Below are 23508 nucleotides of genomic sequence, written 5' to 3' on the forward strand. Positions count from 1 at the left end.
AACATTAGTTTTTATTACCTGGTTTACAGCTCGGCATACTATATCCCCAACGACCGTCAATGCAGAATACCAATCGACTGTTGGTAATCGAGTGATGACCGCTCCGACACTTCGGAGCAGCAGTTGCACCAGAAGGTAGCGTTGTTTCACAACTCCCTCTCATCATGGGTTTTCCATTTTTGGAGGGAATCGTGCAAGTAAATTCGACTGTTGCTGATTTCAGGGGCTTGCAGAATTCTGAAAATAAAAGTCAATATCGAAGAAAATGCAGGTACAGTGTGACTACTATATTTTGTTCGATTTGTCATACGAAAATTTCGGGCACTTATCAATATCCCGGCTTCTTCACGTCATTAAGCTTCCGTCAGAATTCATACTATACAAAATATCAGCATATATCGCATCGTAACAACCCGTATTCAAAGTTACACAAACCATTACCTAATGTTTATTATTTATTTTATTGGCAGAGTGAGACGGTTTGCGCCATCAACTAAGTGACGATATCTGAATGATAGTCACCTCGAATTAGAAAATACAAAACAAAATATTTTCATAGTGTTTTACGTAGCGCTTCGTAATAAATACGCTTATATAAATGCGCTTCGGCACTGACATGTGATCTGCGCCCCGCAACCTCAATTCCTTCGACAAAATTAATTCAAAAATTACATAACTCTTTTCAGCTATCATACACTCATGTCCATTACTTCTAACGATTATGTGGAGCTAAAATAAAATAAAACCATTTTACGGTTTCTTTCGAATTTGGACAACCAGCATTCAGAGAATCAGTAGGCAAAGCATATTCCATGTTTAATACTTTTAGCCGTAAGGGTTTAAGTAACCGTCATCTGAGGGGCCCAGGGGGGTGAAGCCTCCCCCCCCCCACGAGGCGCAAAGCGCCGAGTTTTTTCTTTAATAGTGTTAACTCTTCGTCTTGGTGGAAAGAGATTGTATTACATGAATAAAATAAAACACAATAATATTAAGTGTCTACTTATTTCACATAATTTATTAATAATCAGAGCCGGTTATGTCGGCTTCAATGAGACATTGCCAACCAATGATTATGTTAATACATTAACATATACGACTTGGATGTCAATAATGTGGTCCGCTTATGAGTGAAATTGCTAATTTACTTTTACTGTCTATAACGTTTCTTCATATCGCACCATTTTAGTGTATTAAGTCAAAAATTAGGTATAATTTTTTAGTTATTAATGTATTACTATATAATATATATGCGTGAAACTCCACAAACGGCCGTGTAAATTCTCCATCAACAAAGGTGTACGGCAAGGTGATACCATTTTACCTAAACTATTCACCGCTACTCTTGAGGACTTATTCAGGAAACTTGATTGGGAGGTAAAAGGTGTTCCAATTAATGGGAAGCAGACAGGAGTACGCGATGTAATAGACGTTGCAAAACAGCTCAAATGGAGATGGGCGGGGCACATTGCTCGCCGAAAGAACGGCCGCTGGACAAATGCCGTCATCCAATGGTATCCAAGGGGCACGAAACGGCCACAGGGTTGCCCTAAAAGCCGCTGGATTGACGAACTGATAAAGTGCGGCGGAAATACGTGGCAGTGGACGACACAGGACCGAGAGAGTTAGAATAAGCTTGGGGAGGCCTTCATCCAGCAGCGGATTGACCCCGGCTGATGATGATATACTAAAGTATTAAGCTCATACTTATACTTAACCGGAATATTACAGTACGAAATTGTTATGTAACTTCAAATGCTGATAACTCAAAACTATACTAATTCTGGAATTAATACACTAAAGTACTCATGGTGGGATAATTGTTCATTCATATTTCCATTTGGTAATTCCCTGAGTCAAAATCAGAAATTTTCAAAATTGGTTCTAGTATTACAAAAATAATTATTAATATTTGTGGATAATATAATATATAATAGTAATAACTTACTCTCACATATTGATAACTCTTCAAACCAGTCGTTCTTTTTATCATCACAAAAATTGACTCCGTTATTAGAAGGCAAGTACCCTGGTGGACAGGTCAATTGGAGAATAGATTCGTATGGCGCCAGCTCTCCTCCTTTAACTTTGACTGTGCCACGTAAGCTATACGTGCCATTTGCACTACTCTGCGGCATGATACATCCACCTCTATAAAATAATAATTATATATTTTGTCACCGAGTTTTTATTATACGGTTTGTTCCTTTATACAAAGCTCAAGCTAGTCCAAACCATTCTGGCATTTTTTTGTAATCCAAATAAAATTATTAACTTCTCGCATTCAACGGAAAAAAATCCCCACCTTAACGGCCCACGTGCCCAACGTAGGTCAAAATGGAGGTTTATGGTTTTTTCAAAGCATTAGCCTGAACATTCCTTAAATGTTGTATTGTCATGATATTTTATGACATGACACACTATTTTGTACGATGGCAACACTACGCAAAAGATCGACAGGATCACGCCTGCGCACGGGATAGTTTGGACGCAGTTCGTCAAACTATTTCCGGCGCTAAACGAGATAGCGGGCTTTTAACATGAAGGCGGAGTTGGAGCGAGCCTCTCTCAGTTTTTAGCCCTCGAACGAAGCAGACGTCTCTCTTAAGTTCCGAGCCAATGGAACCGGGGCCCATGGCTTCGATTTCCTGACGTTGATAATGGCCAACCAAAGGACGTACCCCCACAGGCCAGGAGATCGAAGGAACCCCATGGACCCGGCACGTTTGAAGACGCACTCCTCGATTCCTTCCTGCAAGGATTCGAGGACAGCGATGAGGCTGAAGAGCATTTGTGTTTTTGGTATTTATTGTTAATTTTTTTACGTTACGGTCCACCAAACTAGCATTTGATTTTTGTTCTAAATTGTCTAAATATTATATGGCATTAGGCGCTCGTAATTCATTTGATTAATTATACAACTTTATACACTGTCGCCCGCAAGTAAATTTTATATATATTAATTATACATCTGTTGAAATTTCTTTACACGCGTTTTATTTAATTTACCTTTCATCAATATTGTCTCTATGCATTTCATAGAGTGGCGCTCAAATCCGAGATATCTATTAATTCCATAATTATGCCTTTTATTAATATAGGAACACACACGAATAAGTGAAGTAACCGGACAGGTAACTGAGGTCTTAGAGGTATTGTCAATCTACTCAAGACCCTGCACCTTCCCGCTAGTCTCATGCTCTCCGCGCTCCTATCCCATCTCCACGCTCCATACCCAAGCGCCCTGCCTACATACTCGTATATCCCATCCAATCCACTCCTTTTTTCCTTATGTCACAATCTAATCAATTGTCACCATTTCCACCTTTCCCTACATTCCAATCCCCATCCTTCCCATACCTACTGCAAATCATAATATGACAGTATATCATCTATTTATATAATTTTGAAGCCTTATTATCCTATATATTTATTTTAAACATTTGATGACTGCATAATGTATTTTTATTACATAAAATAGTATTCTTTTAAACCTCTCGCTCTAATGTTTTAGAATATAGTCATATTTCAGTACGTCCATGTGAAGTGGTGTGAAGATTTTTTAGATTTATTAATTTTTAAACGCATTTACAAAACCATTAGTAAAATTAATGTTAACAATATATAGTACAATAAAAAAATATATTTTATAATCTTTGTTAGGCATTTTATTATTCAAAAAATGGGCACGATTAACATATTTGAAGATAATTCTAAAGATACTGATTATAAGCTATGTGTATAGCTAACAATTCAAATGTGATAAACATTCTACGAATAATGATTGTTTTAAAATAATTATTGACCTAAGAATAAGGTAGTATTTTTTAAAAATACGCCATTTCTATTAGCATTTCCCAGTGGTTAAGCTACAGCTAGTTAAATTGTTATTGTATTTTTTTCTTAGAAACTTTCATATTTTTATATCTAGATCTTTTTTTAAATTTTGTTATAGTTAAGATTCAGTGACTGAATACAAGTCTGATAAATATCAGCACTGCCAACTTGACTTTTGCCTTGCCAGATCTACCATTATTAGTATTATCCGACAATAAGAAATCGGCGATGACAGGAAGTCGCTGTAATCGCATGTAGAAAACTTCTAGTGACGTACGTATTTAAATAATGTATCGTCTCTATTTTTGGATACTACTCCTTTTCTTCTTCGCAATAAACCAAAAGTTTACATATTTTAATTATAAAAAGCTTCAAATTACGTAAATTGACAGACCAAGGGAGCGTACAATGAAATGATAAATTTGGTGGCGTTCCTCCGTTTTAACACGTGGACAAGAAGTTCTTGTTCGACAGTAATGATCTAACGTGCAAAAATCGTGTCTGGAATGTGGTATTAAATTAAGCGCTTTTTACGTCATGTCCAGTTTTTCATAAAAATGTTGAATTTTCTAGATAATTAAATTTACTATGTATCTAATATGTAGAAACATAAATTTTAAATGAATGTGTTTCTTTTAGTATGCTACTAAGATATTCAGATTTAACTTTGATTTTTAACTAAAATAGCTGAAAAGGTATTTTATATTTTTCTCCAAAGTTTTATATTTGACTACGTATCGTTTTTTATTTTGAAAACCGTAAAGAAGATCGGTATTTTCTTTCTATTCATTTTTTTAATCGACGTTTTGTTTTCAAGAAATATAGCGCTTTTCCTGGTGAAATAGCTTTCTTCTTACCTCGTCTGGCATATTTTTTTCGCCTAGTGTTAGCATCACTGATAATAATGTAATTATTAGGTATTAATACTCCACACTACCAATCGACTATCTTATTATTATTTGAAACCGTTAAACTTTGTATGATAACCAGGGCTCGAAATGGACCGGAACGCCGTTCCTGTTCGTGAAATCGGTAAAATTATCGCTCCGTCTCGTGGAAAAAAATAATTGACCCTCTGAACTAGAAAGGCAATTTAATAGAAAATCTAACACACTTATTTTTATGAAATACACATAAAATTCGATAATTATGTAAATATCTTCAAAAAAACTGTCAAGCGCTCCGGTTCGTAAACTTTTCCATTTCGAACGCTGATGATAACGGATTACAGGTGCAAACTTTCTAGTAGTTCCTATCTAATTAACCATGCAATGTCGTTAGAGAGATTATTGATATCAATTGTTTATTTATTTTCGGCTATGCTTGTCTTGTGATTTAGTGTAGAATTATATTGCATATAAACTCACCTGAAAGTTTGTCGACGAATTCGCACCACGGTATTAGGGAAATCATTCTTCAGAGACGTCGAGCTTTTTAAATCATCAATACTGAGGAATAAAAATATGTATAAAATATTGAAACGATGGTGTTAAAAATTAAAATATTAATAATAAATATTTTTTTATTATTACAACGTTTTTTATTACAACGTTTTTCTTATGTCGTATTCTTATTTGTCCGGTGGTTGTTTGTACGGTACAAATCTTGCAATCGATTTTTAACTTTTAGAATATATCAGAACACGATGCCAATGCATTTTTTAATACATTTAGCTATCTTTAAGTAGAACTGAATTCATTTTTAGTTAATTCTGTTTTGTATGAAAAGTTGATTCGATACCATTATTGGTTGCTAGGGGGTTCTAGCAACTAATTTATTAAATAATATATACGTGCGTTACTATGGAAATCAATATGAAATGACATTTCATTATTCAGTATTTCTATCAAGTACAATTTTTTTTGACGTTTAAGCTAGTCAAGTCAAGTTCATATGATTCAACATAAAATTTAAAAACATTGTATATAAAAAGTTCTTTTTATCTTCTAATTATTTCATAATATAATCAGACACGTCGCACTTACCAAAATTATAACCTGTAAACAGTATTCAGTATTGATATAATGAAATAAAAATAAAGTTTTTGGTTAATTCTATGATAATTTAATTATGTTGACATTAAAACATTACCAAACGAGAGGGTGTGTTATATAAATCTAAGTCTCCCTTGTAAATGTAATTGCATTTATTTAAATTATTAATTTATTTATTTTTATGACATTGTATTGATTTTACTAGAAAGATTTATATACTTATGCGGACTTGAAACTATTAATAAGTTCACATATAGATACTATTATTACTTAGGCGTTTTTTTGTAATTGATACATATTAAAATTATGCAACATGTTTTGTTTCTGAAATGATAGATTTAATATTATTGTGTATTTTTAATTCAGGGTTAATATTATGTACTCAGTTATTATAATATTTCTGTATTCAGATAATATATTCATGGAATTTATTTAATCAAAATGTGTATAGAAAACCAATTGATTTAGAATTTAATATTAATCAATTCAACTAATCAGGATTTTTTTTTTTAATTTCTTACCTGTATATTGGACTTGGTATTGAAGCTTGAGCCAAGTCTTCAAATAATTTTGCAGAAAATGCCTGCGATATCGATCCTACGAAATTATAATATACTGTGATTAGGTATCTACATACATCATACATAATACAATTTATATTAAAACCAATGCTTCAGTGTTTGCTAATTAGATATTTTCACAAATCAGAGTAAATAAGAACATATCTCGACATAATATAACGCACCCTCGCATTAAACCGCCACAAGTCCAAATTTACGTGTTTTGAGTTAATTACTAAGTTTCATTGTCTATCGTTCATAGTATATGTACCGAACATTTCATATCTCTAAGTCATCAAATTCAAGTCAAAACTTCATTCAATATCTAACCATATTTCAAAAACACAGTACAAAAATTCGAAAGGTAAAAACTTCAAAGCTGATTTTCTTTGTTTGACGTTTTTTTGGATTGTGGCAGTTTAGTTGCGAGGGTCCGATATATTCAACAACAGCTATTGGTATTGATTCCGATATTTAAAAGCAACATCTTTAATTTATAGTATGATTTTGATGCTGTAATCTGACAATGTAAAAGAATATTCAATTATATATACCTGTGGGTCTATTCTATACTTATCGATCGCTAAAGTGATAAAGTGATAAATATTATCACTTGATCATATTTATGTATTAAGGTATTATAATTGTTATAATAAGTTAGCGCCTAAACGGTCAAAACTGTCTATATCGCTCTAAATTTAACACAGCCAAGATAGGTGGTGTTAAAACATAGCACTTATTGTAACAATTAAAAGAAATTTATTACAATTGTTACAATAAGTGCTAATAATTCGATACAAACCTACCCCAGATAGCTGCCGTAGAGGCTGAAAAGCAGTATTGTGTATAGAATAGATGCGCTGGGGTGTCAATAAGGTCGATCGCGAAATGATTTTTGGTCGATCGCCAAAAATATTTAATTGATATATTGATAATTTGGAAGGATAATGGGATTTTATTTACTATACATATTTTTATTATCCAAATTTTTAATTGTCTAATTCTATCAACTCATTCTGATGAAAAGAAAAACACGAGGTGAAGATTTATTAACCAGTTTTAAAAATTTCAACAAGACTGCTCAAAAATTGTAGATACCTTACAATTTAGGATAAATAATTATTCAAGCTCTGTGGCATCCGGAAGCTCAAATATAATATAAGTATTTAAAATAAAGTAACTACAGTTATGTAAATAAAATTTTTTCTGTAAAGAACGCTTTAATTAATATTCTTGGTAAGATTCTATTTTGGTTTAAAAATATATATTATATATTATTTCTACAATACTTGTATGTCCTCAATTTCAGAAAAGGTACCTAGATCACGGAGGATTTTCTTCTCCAAAGTAGATCTTACGTAAAAATTAGTTGACACCCCAGATATGAGTGGTTCACAAGCATAGTGAACAAAATCCATTCTGGTTATTTTTGAGTAAGCTAGGTTCAAACATAATATTTGAGTATTTCTTATTCTGTAAGGGTATGCTTTCCATTACATAATAACTTAAATGTACTCAAGATAACACCTTAGAATAAAATTGTAATCATACCCTTATAGAATTAGAAATACTCAAATATTATGTTTGAACCTAGCTTACTAAAAAAAAAAACAGAATGCACTTGGTTCACTATACTTGTGAACCATTCATATAGACTATATGTGACGCTAAAAAACAAACGTGGCCATCTCCATCACAAGTGAAACTGAGTAAATCAACTTTTTTGTTTTTGTGGTTAATTTGAACCCGTAAGTTAATAATTTCCTAATTTATGATTATATTTTATTTAAAAGATACGATTTAAACAATGCTCAATAATCGCGAATCTTTAACAAACAAGATATTTACGATTTTATGTTGGAGATGGCTATGTTTGTTTTGTATCATCTGGATTTGACCAGGTTTGAAATAAATACTATTGGAGATGGACAGTTTTGTTTTGTATTCGATTGGTTTGTTTTGTATTCTAACAAACAGGGTTGTGTTAAAATGGGTGCCGGACGAAATCCCGAATGCTGAAATCCCGAATGCCGACATCCCGAAAGCCGAAATCCCGAAAGCCAAAAGCCCGAATGGCCGAAATCCCGAATGGCCGGAATCCCGAAGGCCGAAATCCCGATAAACAAATATAAACAGTATTAATTTTCAACCAGCGGTTCCCCAATAGGCGGCGCTTTTTCTTGGGTGTGTAATTTAACAAGATAATTAAAATAGTTATATAAAAACTGTTATTAATTATGGAATGAAGCAACAAATTAATATTCAACCAGCGGCACCCCAAAAGGCGGCGCTTTTTCTCGATTGTACAATTTATCTAGATAATTAAAATAGTAGTATAAAAAACTATTATTAATTATGGAATGAAGCAAAAAAATAATTTTCAACCAGCGGTACCCCAATAGGGGACGCTTTTTCTTGAATGTGTAATTTAACAAGATAATTAAAATAGTTATAATAAAAACTATTCATAATTATGGAATCAAGCAACAAAATAATTTTCAACCAGCGGCACCCCAAAAGGCGGCGCTTTTTCTCGATTGTATAATTTATCTAGATAATTAAAATAGTAGTATTAAAAACTATTCATAATTATGGAATCAAGCAACAAAATAATTTTCAACCAGCGGCACCCCAAAAGGGGACGCTTTTTCTCGATTGTATATTTTAACAAGATAATTAAAATAGTTATATAAAAACTATTATTAATTATGAAATAATGCAAAAAAATAATTTTCAACCAGCGGTACCCCAATAGGCGGCTCTTTTTCTGGAGTGTGTAATTAAACAAGATAATTATTTTTTTACTTCATTCCATAATTAATAATAGTTCTTATATAACTATTTTAATTATCTTGTTAAATTATACAATCGAGGAAAAGCGCCACCTATTGGGGTGCAGCTGGTTGAAAATTATTTTGTTGCTTCATTTTATAATTAATAGCAGTTTTTATATAACTATTTTAATTATCTTGTTAAATTACTTACTCAAGAAAAAGCGCCGCCTATTGGGGTACCGCTGGTTGAAAATTATTTTCTTCCTTCATTTCATAATTAATAATAGTTTTAAATACTACTATTTTAATTATCTAGTTAAAATATACAATCAAGAAAAAGCGCCGCCTTTTGGGGTGCCGCTGGTTGAAAATTATTTTGTTGCTTTATTCCATAATTAATAATAGTTTTAAATACTACTATTTTAATTATCTAGTTAAAATATACAATCGAGAAAAAGCGCCGCCTTTTGGGGTGCCACTGGTTGAAAATTATTTTCTTGCATCATTCCATAATAAATAATAGTTTTTATATAACTATTCTAATTATCTTGTTAAATTACACACTCTAGAAAAAGCGCCGCCTATTGGGGTGCCGCTGGTTGAAAATTATTTTCTTGCTTCATTTTATAATTAATAATAGTTTTATATAACTATTTTAATTATCTTGTTAAATTATACAATCGAGGAAAAGCGCCGCCTATTGGGGTGCCGCTGGTTGAAAATTATTTTGTTGTTTCATTCCATAATTAATAATAGTTTTCATATAACTATTTTAATTATCTTGTTAAATTACTTACTCAAGAAAAAGTGCCGCCTATTGGGGTGCCGCTGGTTGAAAATTATTACTGTTTATATTTTTTTATTTTTCGGGATTTCGGCCTTCGGGATTTCGTCCGTCACCCGAAAAAAACAACAATATAAATGTATAACTTATTTCATATTTACAACTAACACTTAATAATTTGAAAATTATAATTGGGTTTATGAATTTATTTTGAGTTTTATGATATTAGAATTAAATGGGTAACTAAGCAAACATAACAATATTTTTGAATAAAAATATATAAAAAAATATAGATGACTGAACCAGTTTACACGATATTATGCAGCTTTAAAACTGAACTTAAAATATGAACAGCCAAGGCACAGCCCTGAGGTTCGAAGATGCTAAATGTCGTAAAACGTTTGAAAATCAAAATTTACTTACCGTTTTTCAGTCTTCTTTGAACGTTTAATGGTATAATTTGATCTGGTAAACTTTCGTGCATTATCTGGAGACACTATTTCAAACTTTATTTGGATTATTTTCCATTCTTTGACAATTATTTCGCTTAAAAACTTGAAGAGCACATCTTATATACAGAGAAAACTTTTTGCTGATGGGAGCCATATTGATAAAATGCCACGACATGATTGGCCATTCTGAAAAAGTGCTACGTCGTGATTGGCTAAGACGAATGTGACCACGTTTGATATAGAAAGTCAATGGAGATGACTAAGTTTGAAAAAAATCACAACTTTTATTTTGATTTTTTAAGCAGAAAATAAGGAGATAGACATGTTTAAAGTGAATATTATTATAAAAAACAACACAAGCAGTCATACCAACCAAAAATCTCAAAAAAGTCAGTGACTGGAGATGGCCACGTTTGTTTTTTAACGTCACATATAAGATCGTGAGGGAAATAGTTTTATTACAGTTGTGCAAACATCACAGAAACACCCAGGCTTGAGGTAATGATTTTTTTTTTCGACCATGTCCGATCCTAATAGGATCATATGGGCCTCCACAGAGTAGAGGTTTGTATTAACAGATTTTGTTTTTTACGAGAAATGGATGTCAGCCACTTGCTCAAACTATTAGGTCCATACCCTGACTCACACACAAATTGAAAAACAATATGTGTACTTGCCAGACCCAGGATTCGAACCTGAGACCCACGGCGTGATAGTCCAACGCTTATGCCGCGCGGCCACCGTGTGTAAGGTAATGGATACCTATATATATAACATATGTATTGTGACAGAATTTAAACCTGGAATGTGAGAAGCTAATGTCTCACACATTACAATAGCCACTCATATAGTGTATATTGGTATATACTGTTTTTTTATTCAACACATAAAATTTGAAAACAAGTTAGAATCATACATACTGGAAATAATATTAAAAAAGTCGAAATAGATAAATTTGTAAAGCGTTACTAGTTAATTCCGTCGTAATTAGGTAGGACGTAGGTGTCTCAGTTGGTAAAGCACTTTGGCTGGAATCCTATCGATATGGTTCGAATTCATCCCGGCATCAAGATTTTTTCTAGGTATGTTTTTAAATTATGTACTTATATAAAATGTCTTCAACTAAATAATTTACTGACAAATCGTCTTTGAATAAATATCCTTGCTGCATAATACAATAAATAATATTATTAATTGGTATTTTTATATATAAATAAATAAATAAATTAAATACCTATAAAAATAGTTGCCGACATCAGAAGTACCACACCTCTAAATGGTGACGCCATCATTGCCAATTATAAAAAAAATACTTATGTGAAGTGCCACCTGAAATATAAGAATAAACGGTTGATTACACAATGGCGATAATATATATGGAAATATATTTATTTAAAATGCAGACAAATTTAAAGTACTATCAATGGTCTAATGATAAAAAAATATTAATACTTTAAGCCTTTCAACTAAATATGGACGCAAATACAGTAGGTAATAATATTAATAAAATTGATTTAAATAATGAGCGCAGTAAAGTAGGTATTTTAAAAAATATTAACTGTACTGATAAATAATACGTTAGGATTCCTAATATTAGTCCTAAGCCATATCATATTATTTATACAAATCTATTTTACAAAATAATGAACATTTTGAAGTAGTCTAATTGAGGTTTCTTGAATGCAGCCTGCAAATATAAAAAAGCTCATGGTTTAAGGCAGTGGCGCGGATCAGTTTTTGATCAAACACTATTTTATCATGAGATAATAATATTTAAAGTGCCACTCAAGGATGTTAGAATTATTAAACTGACTCGTCAAAAAAAAAAAATATACGTCTTAACGGCCCACATGCTCAGCGTACGTCAAAATGGAGCTTTTGTGCTATTTTCAAAGCATGATCCTGGACATTTCTTAAACGTTGTAGATAATCTATTTACATAACTTTAAAGCCTTATTATTATTTGTTATATATTATATTTATTTTAAACATTTTATGACTGCATAAAGTATTTTTATTAAATAAAATAGTATTCTTTTAAACCTCTCGCTCTAATGTTTTAGAATATAGTCATATTTCAGTACGTCCATGTGAAGTGGTGTTAAGATTTTTTACAATTATTAATTTTTAAACGCATTTATAAAACCTTTAGTAAAATTTCTGTCGACGTTATTATAGTGAAATATTTACAATAAAAAGTATATTGATAATCTCTGTGATCCCAAATTTGACAAGAATTAGGCATTTTATTATTCAAAAAATGGGCAAGATTTACACATTTAAAGATACTGATTATAAGCGATGTCTTTGTCCATTCAAATGTGATAAACATTCTACGAATAATGATTGCTTTATAATAATTGTTGACTTAAGAATAAGGTAGTATTTTTTTGAAATACTCCATTTCTATTGGCATTTCCCAGTGGCTTAACTACAACATATGGCCGTAGCCATAAATTGACAAACGATAAATGAAGTAGGGAGTAAGATCATGTTAACGCGCGTGTTTGAACATGTACCTAACCGATTTGACAGAACTGTTTTTTTCGGACATGGGTCGCAATTGTAGCTGCCCGCGATTTGAATACGCCATGTTTTAAGGACAGGGTTCTAGCCTGGGAGCCCGGGCTCAGAAGGTGCCTGGCGAGCGAGTCGACCAGATAAGTGAGATATACCCACTTGCTTTAATAGTTAAAAAAGTCGCTATTTTGCTTCAATAGTGTTGCTATTTTAAAATATGTTGTTGTGCAGTGCAATTTTAATTGTGTCGATATTACAAGTACAGCTCCATAATTCAAAAGGATATATTACAAAATCGTTAAAAAATATACCTTGATTTTACTGCGTACACCATAATATGGAAACCACTACTGTAGAGCGTCACACTGACTAAACCCTAAGGCCTAAGTGCAAGAACGTAGTGATCGCGCGGGGGCGGCGCGGCGGCGTCTCGCATAACTCAAACGTATAACTTTGTGTAAAATGTTCATAGACAGTGTCTTTTTTGGGGCATAATACACACGGTTATACGTTTGAGTTTCGCAAGACGCCGCCGCGCCGCGCCCGCCAAATGACTACGGCCGAGCACTTAGCGGTAGATAGGGGGGCGCGCTTTAGGATGTGAGGACCATGAACGTGGCTATTGAAATATTCCAGGCAATTTGGGTGTAAGCAGAAGTCAATATGAGTCTTATATGAGATCCAAATAATATATAACATGTCAGGAGAATTGTATGTAATATAAAGTGTAAATCATTATTGTAAACGGTTCATAATGAACTGGTTACATCATTACAAATGAATGTAAAAAAAATGTAATTGTTACAATCTCTATATATATAAAAATCTCGTGTCACGATGTTTGTGGTCGAACTCCTCCGAAATGGCTCAAACGATTTTTATCATTTTTTTTTTATGTATATTAGTTAGGTATGAGTATAGGTCAACAAGTATATTTCATACCGCTAGGTGATTAGAGTATCTCTATCCAGAAAAAAAATCTTTCATTTTTTTGACAAATTTTTTTTTGTATTTTTTTTATTATTTGGCATAAAAAAATACCTATAACCCCAAATTATAACCCTCTTACCCCCACCCTCCCATTTTTAATCGCCATTTTATTATTTTTGTATGAACAAATTTAACCGTCGTTCGTATTTCAAACAGAACGAAATTATTTATGTTGTTGAATGACAGATGGCGCTACGTCCGAGAAGAATTCAAGAGAAGCGTCGCGTCATTTTGACATTTTATTCGGCATATCACAACGCAGTGCGTGCAAAATTTTGTACGATTTATTTTTATGTGCGTGTATTACAGTGCACAATGCCAGCAAGACGCAAGTGGGGCCATTTAGGCCGTCGAACGAATAAAGCAACAAACATGCGAAATAGTAGAGCAGAAAGAATAGACAAACAAATCCAACAAGATAACAAAAACGTGCGTGTAAGCATGTCGCAATTGCGTGCATCTCAATCATAAGAGGCACGAGCTGAACGAAATCAACAACGACAATTGGAACGGAGCCAAGCGCGCCGGATCGTAGTTAACACACGCAGAGCAAATGACCGACAACGCCAACAAGTACATCGAACATTTACATCCGCTTCGTTCCTTCGTCTCGCATTCGAGTACGAGCCAGATATTGAATATTCCGCTCATCCAAAATAGCTGATTGGTGCTATGGACAAAGAATGTCCCCATTGTCATGCGCTTAAATTCAAACATGAGTCAGCCGGGATGTGTTGCGCATCAGGAAAAGTGCAACTACCAGAAATTGAGATACCACCAGAACCATTGAACGGCTTGCTCATCGGCACGGTTCCAGATTCAAACTTGTACTTCATATAATTTCAATATAAAATTTAGTTTATATAATCGAATTTTAATTAGAAATTCTAAAAAATGGATAATTTTCCGCCCATTGGATTCCGCCGCCAGGGTGATGCGCACGTCCCTGCTTGACGCACTACGGGTCTTACTCATTTGGCATCATAACATTCATCACATTTTGGACTTCCATAATATTTTAAGTTTGTTTATATTCAGACTCGCATCATATAGGTACGTGAGTAGGTATATTACATCGAGTGTCGTTTCGCAAAATTAAATACGTCTCGGCTTCGTAGACTCTTGATGTAGCACCTGATCACTCTCCAGCGAGTGCCAAGAGTTATGGCTCGATTGCTGAAGAGATGTTTCTTACCATCTTATACTCATCTTAATTTCATGGTCTCGGCTCGAATATTTATGTGCGCATTTGTATTTACGAAATATATAGAAGAGAACCATTTTGTATAGAGAGAGATGGAGTCCAAACAAAGGACCACATGATTACCATCCATGGGCCCCACATCCTGAAGTGGGCCCGCAGGCTAGAATCTTTGGTGGTCCCCCCTACCTATCGCCCAGGTTAAAGGCAGCGTGACGATCTACAGTTGTGTATTCTAATTAGTGGTGTGAATTGTGGTATACACCCACTTAAATAAATTATGGAGTTGTCGAATATCGACAAACAATAATCAAAAATTGCATCATACAACCACAAGTTTTTAAATGTTAATATGCTTGAAGTGAAATAGCGCCTTTTTAGCAACATTTTTTTAGTATTCGTGCAATTTTGTGATGTGTTTATCTCACTTGGCTGGTCAATTGGCCAATCCACGCCGGGCCCGCCTTAAGCCCGGGCCCCCAAGCTAGAGCCCTGTCAGCCCCCCCCCTTGTGGGGGCCATGTCACCATCCTTGCTTTTTCTTTCTTCCATACAAAAATAGCGCTGTGACAAATTATTATTAAAAATTATTTTAGCTTATTTTAGAACGCGTCGAGAAGAAATTTCTTCGAAGTCTTTATTTTAAGACATTTAACTGTTTTCCTTTCGATAATTCGTCAAATGATTATTTTCCGACTGCCTTTCCACAAGGCATGCTTACTTTTCACTCTCTTGAATGTCGTAGGTCTCTTCTACTCTTAAAACACTTTTGCCTGTTATCGCGAGGGATGGTTTCCAATCATGGTGTCCTAATGAATTTGAATTTACATGCGCCTGCCAATTATCTACGTGGTCGCAGACATGATTTATTCTGGATCGGAACCGTTTCCTCGTGACGAGGGGTACAAGACTTGTATTATAATATAATTAAACACGATATTGTATTGTGTCATTGACATACTATTATCACGATGTGAAATACATAATATATTTTATTTTTCAATATTGGCAAGTGAACTTGAACAGTTCACTGTCCATGACATAATAGTATTGTACGTCGATGTCGATCTGTCGACTTTTGACCAACGTAATGGCTGACGTTCGAAAACAACCTGCACTTGTAATCGTCCACGAACCCCACCCCGTCTGCGTTAAATATGGAGTTTAAAACTTTACTTCAAATTGTTGCAAAATATTTACACACATATTTATTTAGCCACGCCTCATTATTTCAAGTGCGTTAAAAATACTTTGAGAAAACTTCGATCGACATAATATTATGAGTGTACTAAGATAGTACCAAGAAAGCAGCTGTGAAAATTCGTTGAGTAGTTTTTGAGTGCTAACAGAACAGAAATAATTACAACGTTTTTATTAGGTCGTGTTCTTGTTTGTCCGGTGGTTGTTTACCCAGTACAAATATTGCAATCGATTTTAACTAACTTCCCGACTGACGAGACATTTGAAATTTTTAGAATATATAAGAACACGATGCCAATGCATTATTTTAATACTTTTAGCAATCTTTAAGTAGAATTGAATTCATTTTCAGTTAATTCTGTTATGTATGAAATGTTATTTCGGAAGAAATCCGTAAAAAGTAAAACACTATTAGCTGGTCCTAGCAACTAAATTATTAATATATACGTGCGTTTTTATGGAAATCAATATGAAATGTCCGAATGACATTTCAGTATTCTATATTTATTCAGTGTTTCTATCAAGTAATTTTTTTTTGATCGTTTTAGCTATTCAAGTGAGATTTATATGATTCAACAGAAAATTTAAAAACGTTGTAAGTATATAAAATTTTTATCTTGTAATTATTTTATTATTATTTTGGGATTCAAACTTGCAAAACGTTTAAAATCATTCAACTTATTGATGTATATCATATTTATATTTTATAAAAGCCACTTAATATAATAATTATATTAAAAATAAGTACCAACCTATAAATTGATATTATTAATTTTAAAAATTGAACTTGAAAATATCCAAAAACTCACGGAACGTTTCTTAAACACAACGAACACCGCACTGATAATATATTGATATAAAACTTAATTATAAATAATATTAAAACATCTCAGGCCTCACATTTTGACCTTACCTTGTAGGTAGATGCTATAAAAGTGGTTGATGACAATTGGTCTATGAATACTCAGAAAATATAACGATATAAATCACACATCAGACTATATTGACATACGGATTGGAGCTAGTTTTACCAACTAGTGTTGCCAACTATACCGTTTTGGCTGGGATCGTCCCGGAATTGAAACCCTTGTCCAGTATCCCGATTGGAGGTTACCAAGGGCGCACAATATCGCGGATTTTTTTTTAGAACTAATAAATGGAAATTCTTTTAGTTCCATAGAAAATCGACTCTCATCATGGACGCAATTCCTTAAAACTGGAAAACCTAAATAAAAGGTCTCAACATCATTTTGGGTGCAACTCTTAGACTATGGATACATGCATAAATATTTTTTTTTAACTGTTCTATACGCTGTACTGTAACTGTAAAAATGTATTTCATCAAATAAAACGCCCTGTTTTTGCCGGTAATTCCGCCTTGTCAATCAACAAGCATGTCCCCGAAAGAAGAAGCCAGCAGACGATAACCTTGACGATTACTTCATCCCGGGGGGGGGGGGGGGTCCAGCGCATCCTACGACCCTCCCCTCCTTTCGGAGGTGACACAACGATAACCAACCATTATACCCATTGGTACATAAATATTGGTGTTTACACAGATGTTAGAAAAAACTTTATACATACAGAGAAGTAGCCTAATTTAATTGAATTTTAGCAAAAAGATACCTCTGGTTTAGTGATTATATTAGCTACAAGTCAGAAACTTCACATTTCTACTGTGAGATTTCTCTATAACTTTGTGAACTATAAAATGTGAACGTAAAAAGGCAATTTGCAATTTAATATAAGCAGCCAAAAGAAATACATAGACCAATATTTTTTAGATAAATAATCACTTAAAATATAGAGGAATGCGTACATTGGTTATGTTAACAAAGCAATAAACTTGAAGCCAGAACATGAGCCGCCTTTTTGTTTTCGGTACTAACAGAAAATAAGGATTTTGTTAACAATACAACCATAATATGAACAATTATTGATTTTAAAATCTATCTTCAAAATACATAATATGGCATGCGGAAAAGACTCCTTCTATCTAGATTCTAAATTCTTTGGTTATTAAGATAATATTTGTTGACATTATTAATTATGAAATAAAAAGTGCATTGTCCAGAGGCACTACATTCTCATAATATATTAACCCGTATTCTTTGGGGTACATCGGTATGACCATGTTATAAACATCCGACTTTGTGTGTGGACACGTCAGCAAATGCTGTCATTAAGAGACGCTTTACGTGGCTTGGACATGACATGTTTCTGATGCCGCCAGAGAGTGCAACATTACGTACGTATTAACATGCAACTCCTTAACAATTTGGATACAATCAGCGCCAAATTTACGCTGCCATTAACCAAGTAGAATCGGCGACAATTTGGCACAGTTTGTCTTTGGTAAAAAAGGTTTTATTTTTAGACATTTCTTAAGGGGGGACATGCTCGTCGTAGGTCAAAATTGAGTTTTTATTGTATTTTCAAACCATGATCCTGGACACTCCTTCAACGTTGTAGATAATTTATTTATATAATTTTGAAGCCTTATTATCCCTTATATTTATTTTAAACATTTGATGACTGCATAAAGTATTTTTGTTACATAAAATAGTATTCTTTTAAACCTCTCGCTCTAATGTTTTAGAATATAGTCATATATCGGTACATAACTGTGCAGCACTCCCTACTTTAATTATAGTTTGTCAATTTATGGCTACGGCCGTATGTTGTAGCTCAACCACTGGGGAATGACAAAAGAAATGGCGTATTTCAAAAAAACACTACCTTATTCTTAGGTCAATAATTATTATAAAGCAATCATTATTCATAAGATGTTTATCATACTTGAATGGTCAAAAATATAGCTTATAATGAGTATCTTTAGAATCATCTTTAAATGTGTTAATCTTGCCGATTTTTTGAATAATAAAAAATGCCTAATTCTTGTCAAATTTGGGATCACAGAGATTATCAATATAATTTTTTATCGTGAATATTTTACAAAAATTATCTCATAATAAATTATACTAATGGTTTTATAAATGCGTTTAAAAATTAATAAGTGTAAAAAATCTTAACACCACTGCACAGTTATGTACCGAAATATGACTATATTCTAAAACATTAGAGCGAGAGGTTTAAAAGAATACTATTTTATGTAACAAAAATACTTTATGCAGTCATCAAATGTTTAAAATAAATATAAGGGATAATATGGCTTCAAAATTATATAAATAGATTATTTACAACGTTTAAGGAGTGTCCAGGATCATGGTTTGAAAATACAATAAAAACTCAATTTTGACCTCACAGAATACAGTTTTGACCTCTATGTGACTCCAATTTGGCATCAGGCATACCCTACTGAAGTCGTACCAACATTTGGCCCCTATATATATATAAAAAAGGGTAGCAAACGGTCGAGTTCTGGCCTCAATAAAGTATGCAGATGCCAATAAGCCTACTTCTATAAAATGTTGAGTTGCTACCCATTCAGGAACCGACAAATTCTATCTCTGGCCTCCCCGCGGCGTCACCCGTGGCAAGACAATGCAGTCAATCCATAGCTGACAGAGAAGGGTGAAAGGCGAATCTCTGGCGCCTAAAAACGAGAGACCTTTGGCTATGGGATGGAAACCCAGACAAAAAACCGCATACCAACCCGTCTGGAAAGCGTGGTGTGCTATGTCTGAAAACCCCCCGATTAACAACAATAAATCTCGGCCCTTATTCTCCGGAGGCCAACCTGACACTGATCATGGCAGCAATCAGCAAAGGAAGGCAGAGGGTGATAACAATCCCCGGAGCAACAGTAACGGCTGCCTATCGATGACCATAGCCACGTATAACGCCAGAACACTATCTAGCAACGCCAAACTTGAGGAACTTCAGCAAGAACTTAGCGGAATCCACTGGGACGTCGTCGGCCTCAGCAAAGTCCGACGTAAAGATGAAGCTATCATCAACTTACACAGCGGACATGTGCTCTGCTATAAAGGAACTACAAGTGGACGCACTAGCGGTGTTGGATTTATTATTCATAAAGCATGGAAAGACCTCATAGTGGAATTCGACTGTTTATCTGAAAGGGTGGCAAGTCTGATCATCCAAATCAATAGCAGATACCAAACTCGTCTAATACAAGTGTATGCTACTACACAAGGCTACCCCGATGAAGATATGGAGGACCTTTACGAAAACATAGATAAATTAAAAAAATAAACGTAATTGCCACTATAACATCATAATGGGTGACTTTAATGCGCGGATCGGCTCCTATCATCGCGACGATATATCTGTCGGGCGCTTTGGATACGGCCAGAGGGATACAAGGGGCGACATGCTGGTAGAGTTTGCCGAGAGAAATAACCTGCATGTCATGAACTCCTTCTTCAAAAAAAACCTCCTCGCAAATGGACGTGGAGGAGCCCAGCAGGAGGAACCAGTGAAATTGATTACATTCTCACCAACAAAAAGGATATTTTTCAAGACTGCACCGTACTCAGCAGATTCAATACAGGCGGTGACCATCGCATGGTGAGATGCAAGATAAGATTTAACACTGATCTCGAAAGATCCAAACTGCTGAAGAAGCCCAAGGGTATTATACACTTGGGAAGCAAAGCCGAATTTCAGACTGAGCTGACAAATAGACTTACATCTTTCCAGGCTGAAAATGATCCTATCTCCCTCTCAAATGCAGAAAGCATAACGCGCATAATACTAAAATCTGCAGAACAACCAGACAAAGTCGCATTAGAGCCCGCACCCCCAAAAAAGCTTTCAACCGATACGTTAAATCTAATGAAACAGCGAAGGGAAACAAAGAGTCATATTCAAGTATCTAACGATCCCGAATACTCTACTCTTTGCAAAACTCTCCGTAAAACATACGTGAAGACCTCCGTAGATTTAATATGACGCTGATACAGGCTACTGTAGAAGCAGGGAGAAGTCTGAACAAAAACAAACAACGGTTGGGGATAGGGAGAAGGCAAATCACAATACTAAAAGCGGAGGACGGCAATACTGTTTTGCGAAACTGGGATAGTTTATTGAATAGAGTGGTGGAGTTCTACAGTTCGCTCTATAATGACGAAAAAGGAAAAAATGCGACTAGTTCAAACCATCTGAGGAACGATGATGAGGGAAACTGTCTTCTTGAAGTCACTACCTACGAGGTAGAGCATGCAATAAGAGGCATGCAAAATGGAAAAGCTCCAGGAGAAGATGGGCTCACGATCGACATTCTCAAGAGAGCCGGACAGACCGTGAACGAAGTGCTAGCACGGCTGTTCACAACCTGCCTGTGCAAAGAAAATGTCACAGAGGCGTGGAAAAGTGCCTCGATCATCATCCTCCATAAAAAGAGAGATCAGGAAGACCTAAAAAATTATCGGCTAATCAGCTTATTGCCAATTCTGTACAAAGTCTTTAAAAAAATACTCTCCAACCGCCTAGAAACTGCTCTAGATGAGAATCAACCGAGAGAGCAAGCTGTGTTTAGAAGAGACTATAGCACGATGGACCACATCCAAGTCGTCAATGAAGTTATAGAACGTTATCAAGAATACATACTGCCACTATACCTTGGTTTTATTGATTATGAGAAGGCATTTGATTCAATAAAAAAATCTTCTATTATAGACGCCCTTAGCAACCAAGGAATTTCCAGATCCTACATAAACATATTGAACAGTATATACAGTGATGCCACAGCATGCGTGAAACTCCACAAACGGTCGTGTAAATTCCCCATTATCAAAGGTGTCCGGCAAGGTGATACTATTTCACCTAAACTATTCACCGCTACTCTTGAGGAAATATTTAGTAAACTTGATTGGCAGGAAAAAGGTATTCCAATTAATGGGGAGCACCTCAGTCACCTGCGCTTTGCAGATGATATAGTTATACTTTCACAAGACCCGAAAGACCTCCAAGGTAGAATGCAAGAACTCGCGGATGTCAGTCAAACGGTCGGCCTAAAGATAAACGTCTCAAAGACAAAATTGATGAGGAACTGTTTTTCGGACCCTGCGTTTATCTGTATTAATGGCACCCAACTCGTGCAAGTCAGCAGCTACGTCTATCTCGGACAGCAGGTGTCCATAGACGGAAGCATGCACGATGAAATTGCTCGAAGAACAAAGCTGGGATGGAGTGCTTTCGGACGTCTGAATAGTATCTTCAAAAGTGACCTACCATTGTGTCTTAAGCGTAGGGTGTTCGACCAATGTGTGCTATCCATGCTCACGTATGGCTGCGAGACGTGGACCCTCAACACGAGAGATGTTCAAAGGCTAAGAGTCGCACAGCGAGACATGGATAGGTGTATGTTGGGCATCACGCGAAAGGACCGTAAGAGAAACGAATGGGTTAGGAAGCAGACAGGAGTACGCGATGTAATAGACGTTGCCAATCAGCTGAAATAGAGATGGGCAGGGCACATTGCTCACCAAAAGGATGGCCGCTGGACAAATGCCGTCATCCAGTGGTACCCAAGGGGCACAAAACGGCCACAGGGTCGCCCTAAAAGCCGCTGGATTGACGAACTGGTAAAGTTCGGCGGAAATACGTGGCAGCGAACGACACAGGATCGAGAGAGTTGGAAGAAGCTTGGGGAGGCTTTCATTCTGCAGTGGAATGACCCCGGCTGATGATGATGATGATATATATAAAAATTAGCAAAAGTAACACAAATCTTCTCAGCTCCAGAAATTCCAATATAATGGGAATTGTCTTGTCTTAAAATAAATGTCTATGTTTTTCACTTGCACGATTGGTCACGGAAATTTTTCATTTCACCTGATGTCTGGTATTCTTTGTAATAACGTAACTCTAACTATGAAGTATAAATACTTGTTGACCGATACTTTGAATCACTGGTATGAATAATTTTCTTTCGATATTAATAACGATACTGCTACAGATACCAGGTATTGATACGATATTTACTTTCGCTTTTTTAGATTAAAAAAAGCTATCATGGACAAGGGTCACAAATTTGTTATGAGGTATGCAATACATTATTTCATAATAATAATACTTTTTTTTGTTTTTTAATATTTTATGACATTCTTAAGTATAAACCACGCAACACCAATGGATCCCAGAATTATTAAGTAATTTAATTTAATAAAACGCATTTTTTATTACTTATTCCACTTTTAATAAATAAATCTGGACCGGTTTCTTCCGCCTCAGAGGGACATCTTCAACCGAATAATCTTTATAAAACAGGCATTT

At 34.7% G+C, this 23508-nt stretch overlaps 1 protein-coding gene across 2 annotated transcripts in view; it reads right to left on the minus strand.

The window, feature by feature from the left end:
* LOC147077700 (uncharacterized) overlaps positions 1 to 17150 on the minus strand; it is a 51954-nt gene extending 34804 nt beyond the window's left edge. Inside the window, exons 1-6 of one of the 2 annotated variants that reach the window (XM_085960674.1) lie at positions 17061 to 17150; positions 11633 to 11727; positions 6350 to 6425; positions 5202 to 5282; positions 1946 to 2148; positions 19 to 237 (exon numbers count right to left, since the gene is read on the minus strand). In XM_085960674.1, coding sequence (XP_085816800.1) covers positions 19 to 237; positions 1946 to 2148; positions 5202 to 5282; positions 6350 to 6425; positions 11633 to 11690 — 637 coding nt within the window. In that variant the 5' untranslated portion in view covers positions 11691 to 11727; positions 17061 to 17150. The remainder of the gene's footprint in view (positions 1 to 18; positions 238 to 1945; positions 2149 to 5201; positions 5283 to 6349; positions 6426 to 11632; positions 11728 to 17060) is intronic. The other variant, XM_085960675.1, reaches the window with a different exon arrangement.
* Between the last annotated feature and the right edge of the window lie 6358 nt (positions 17151 to 23508).

The sequence above is a fragment of the Rhyacophila brunnea genome, unplaced genomic scaffold, assembly GCF_057557595.1.
Source record: "Rhyacophila brunnea isolate RB1 unplaced genomic scaffold, BYU_Rbru_1.0 scaffold_12, whole genome shotgun sequence".
NCBI classification, from domain to species: domain Eukaryota; kingdom Metazoa; phylum Arthropoda; class Insecta; order Trichoptera; family Rhyacophilidae; genus Rhyacophila; species Rhyacophila brunnea.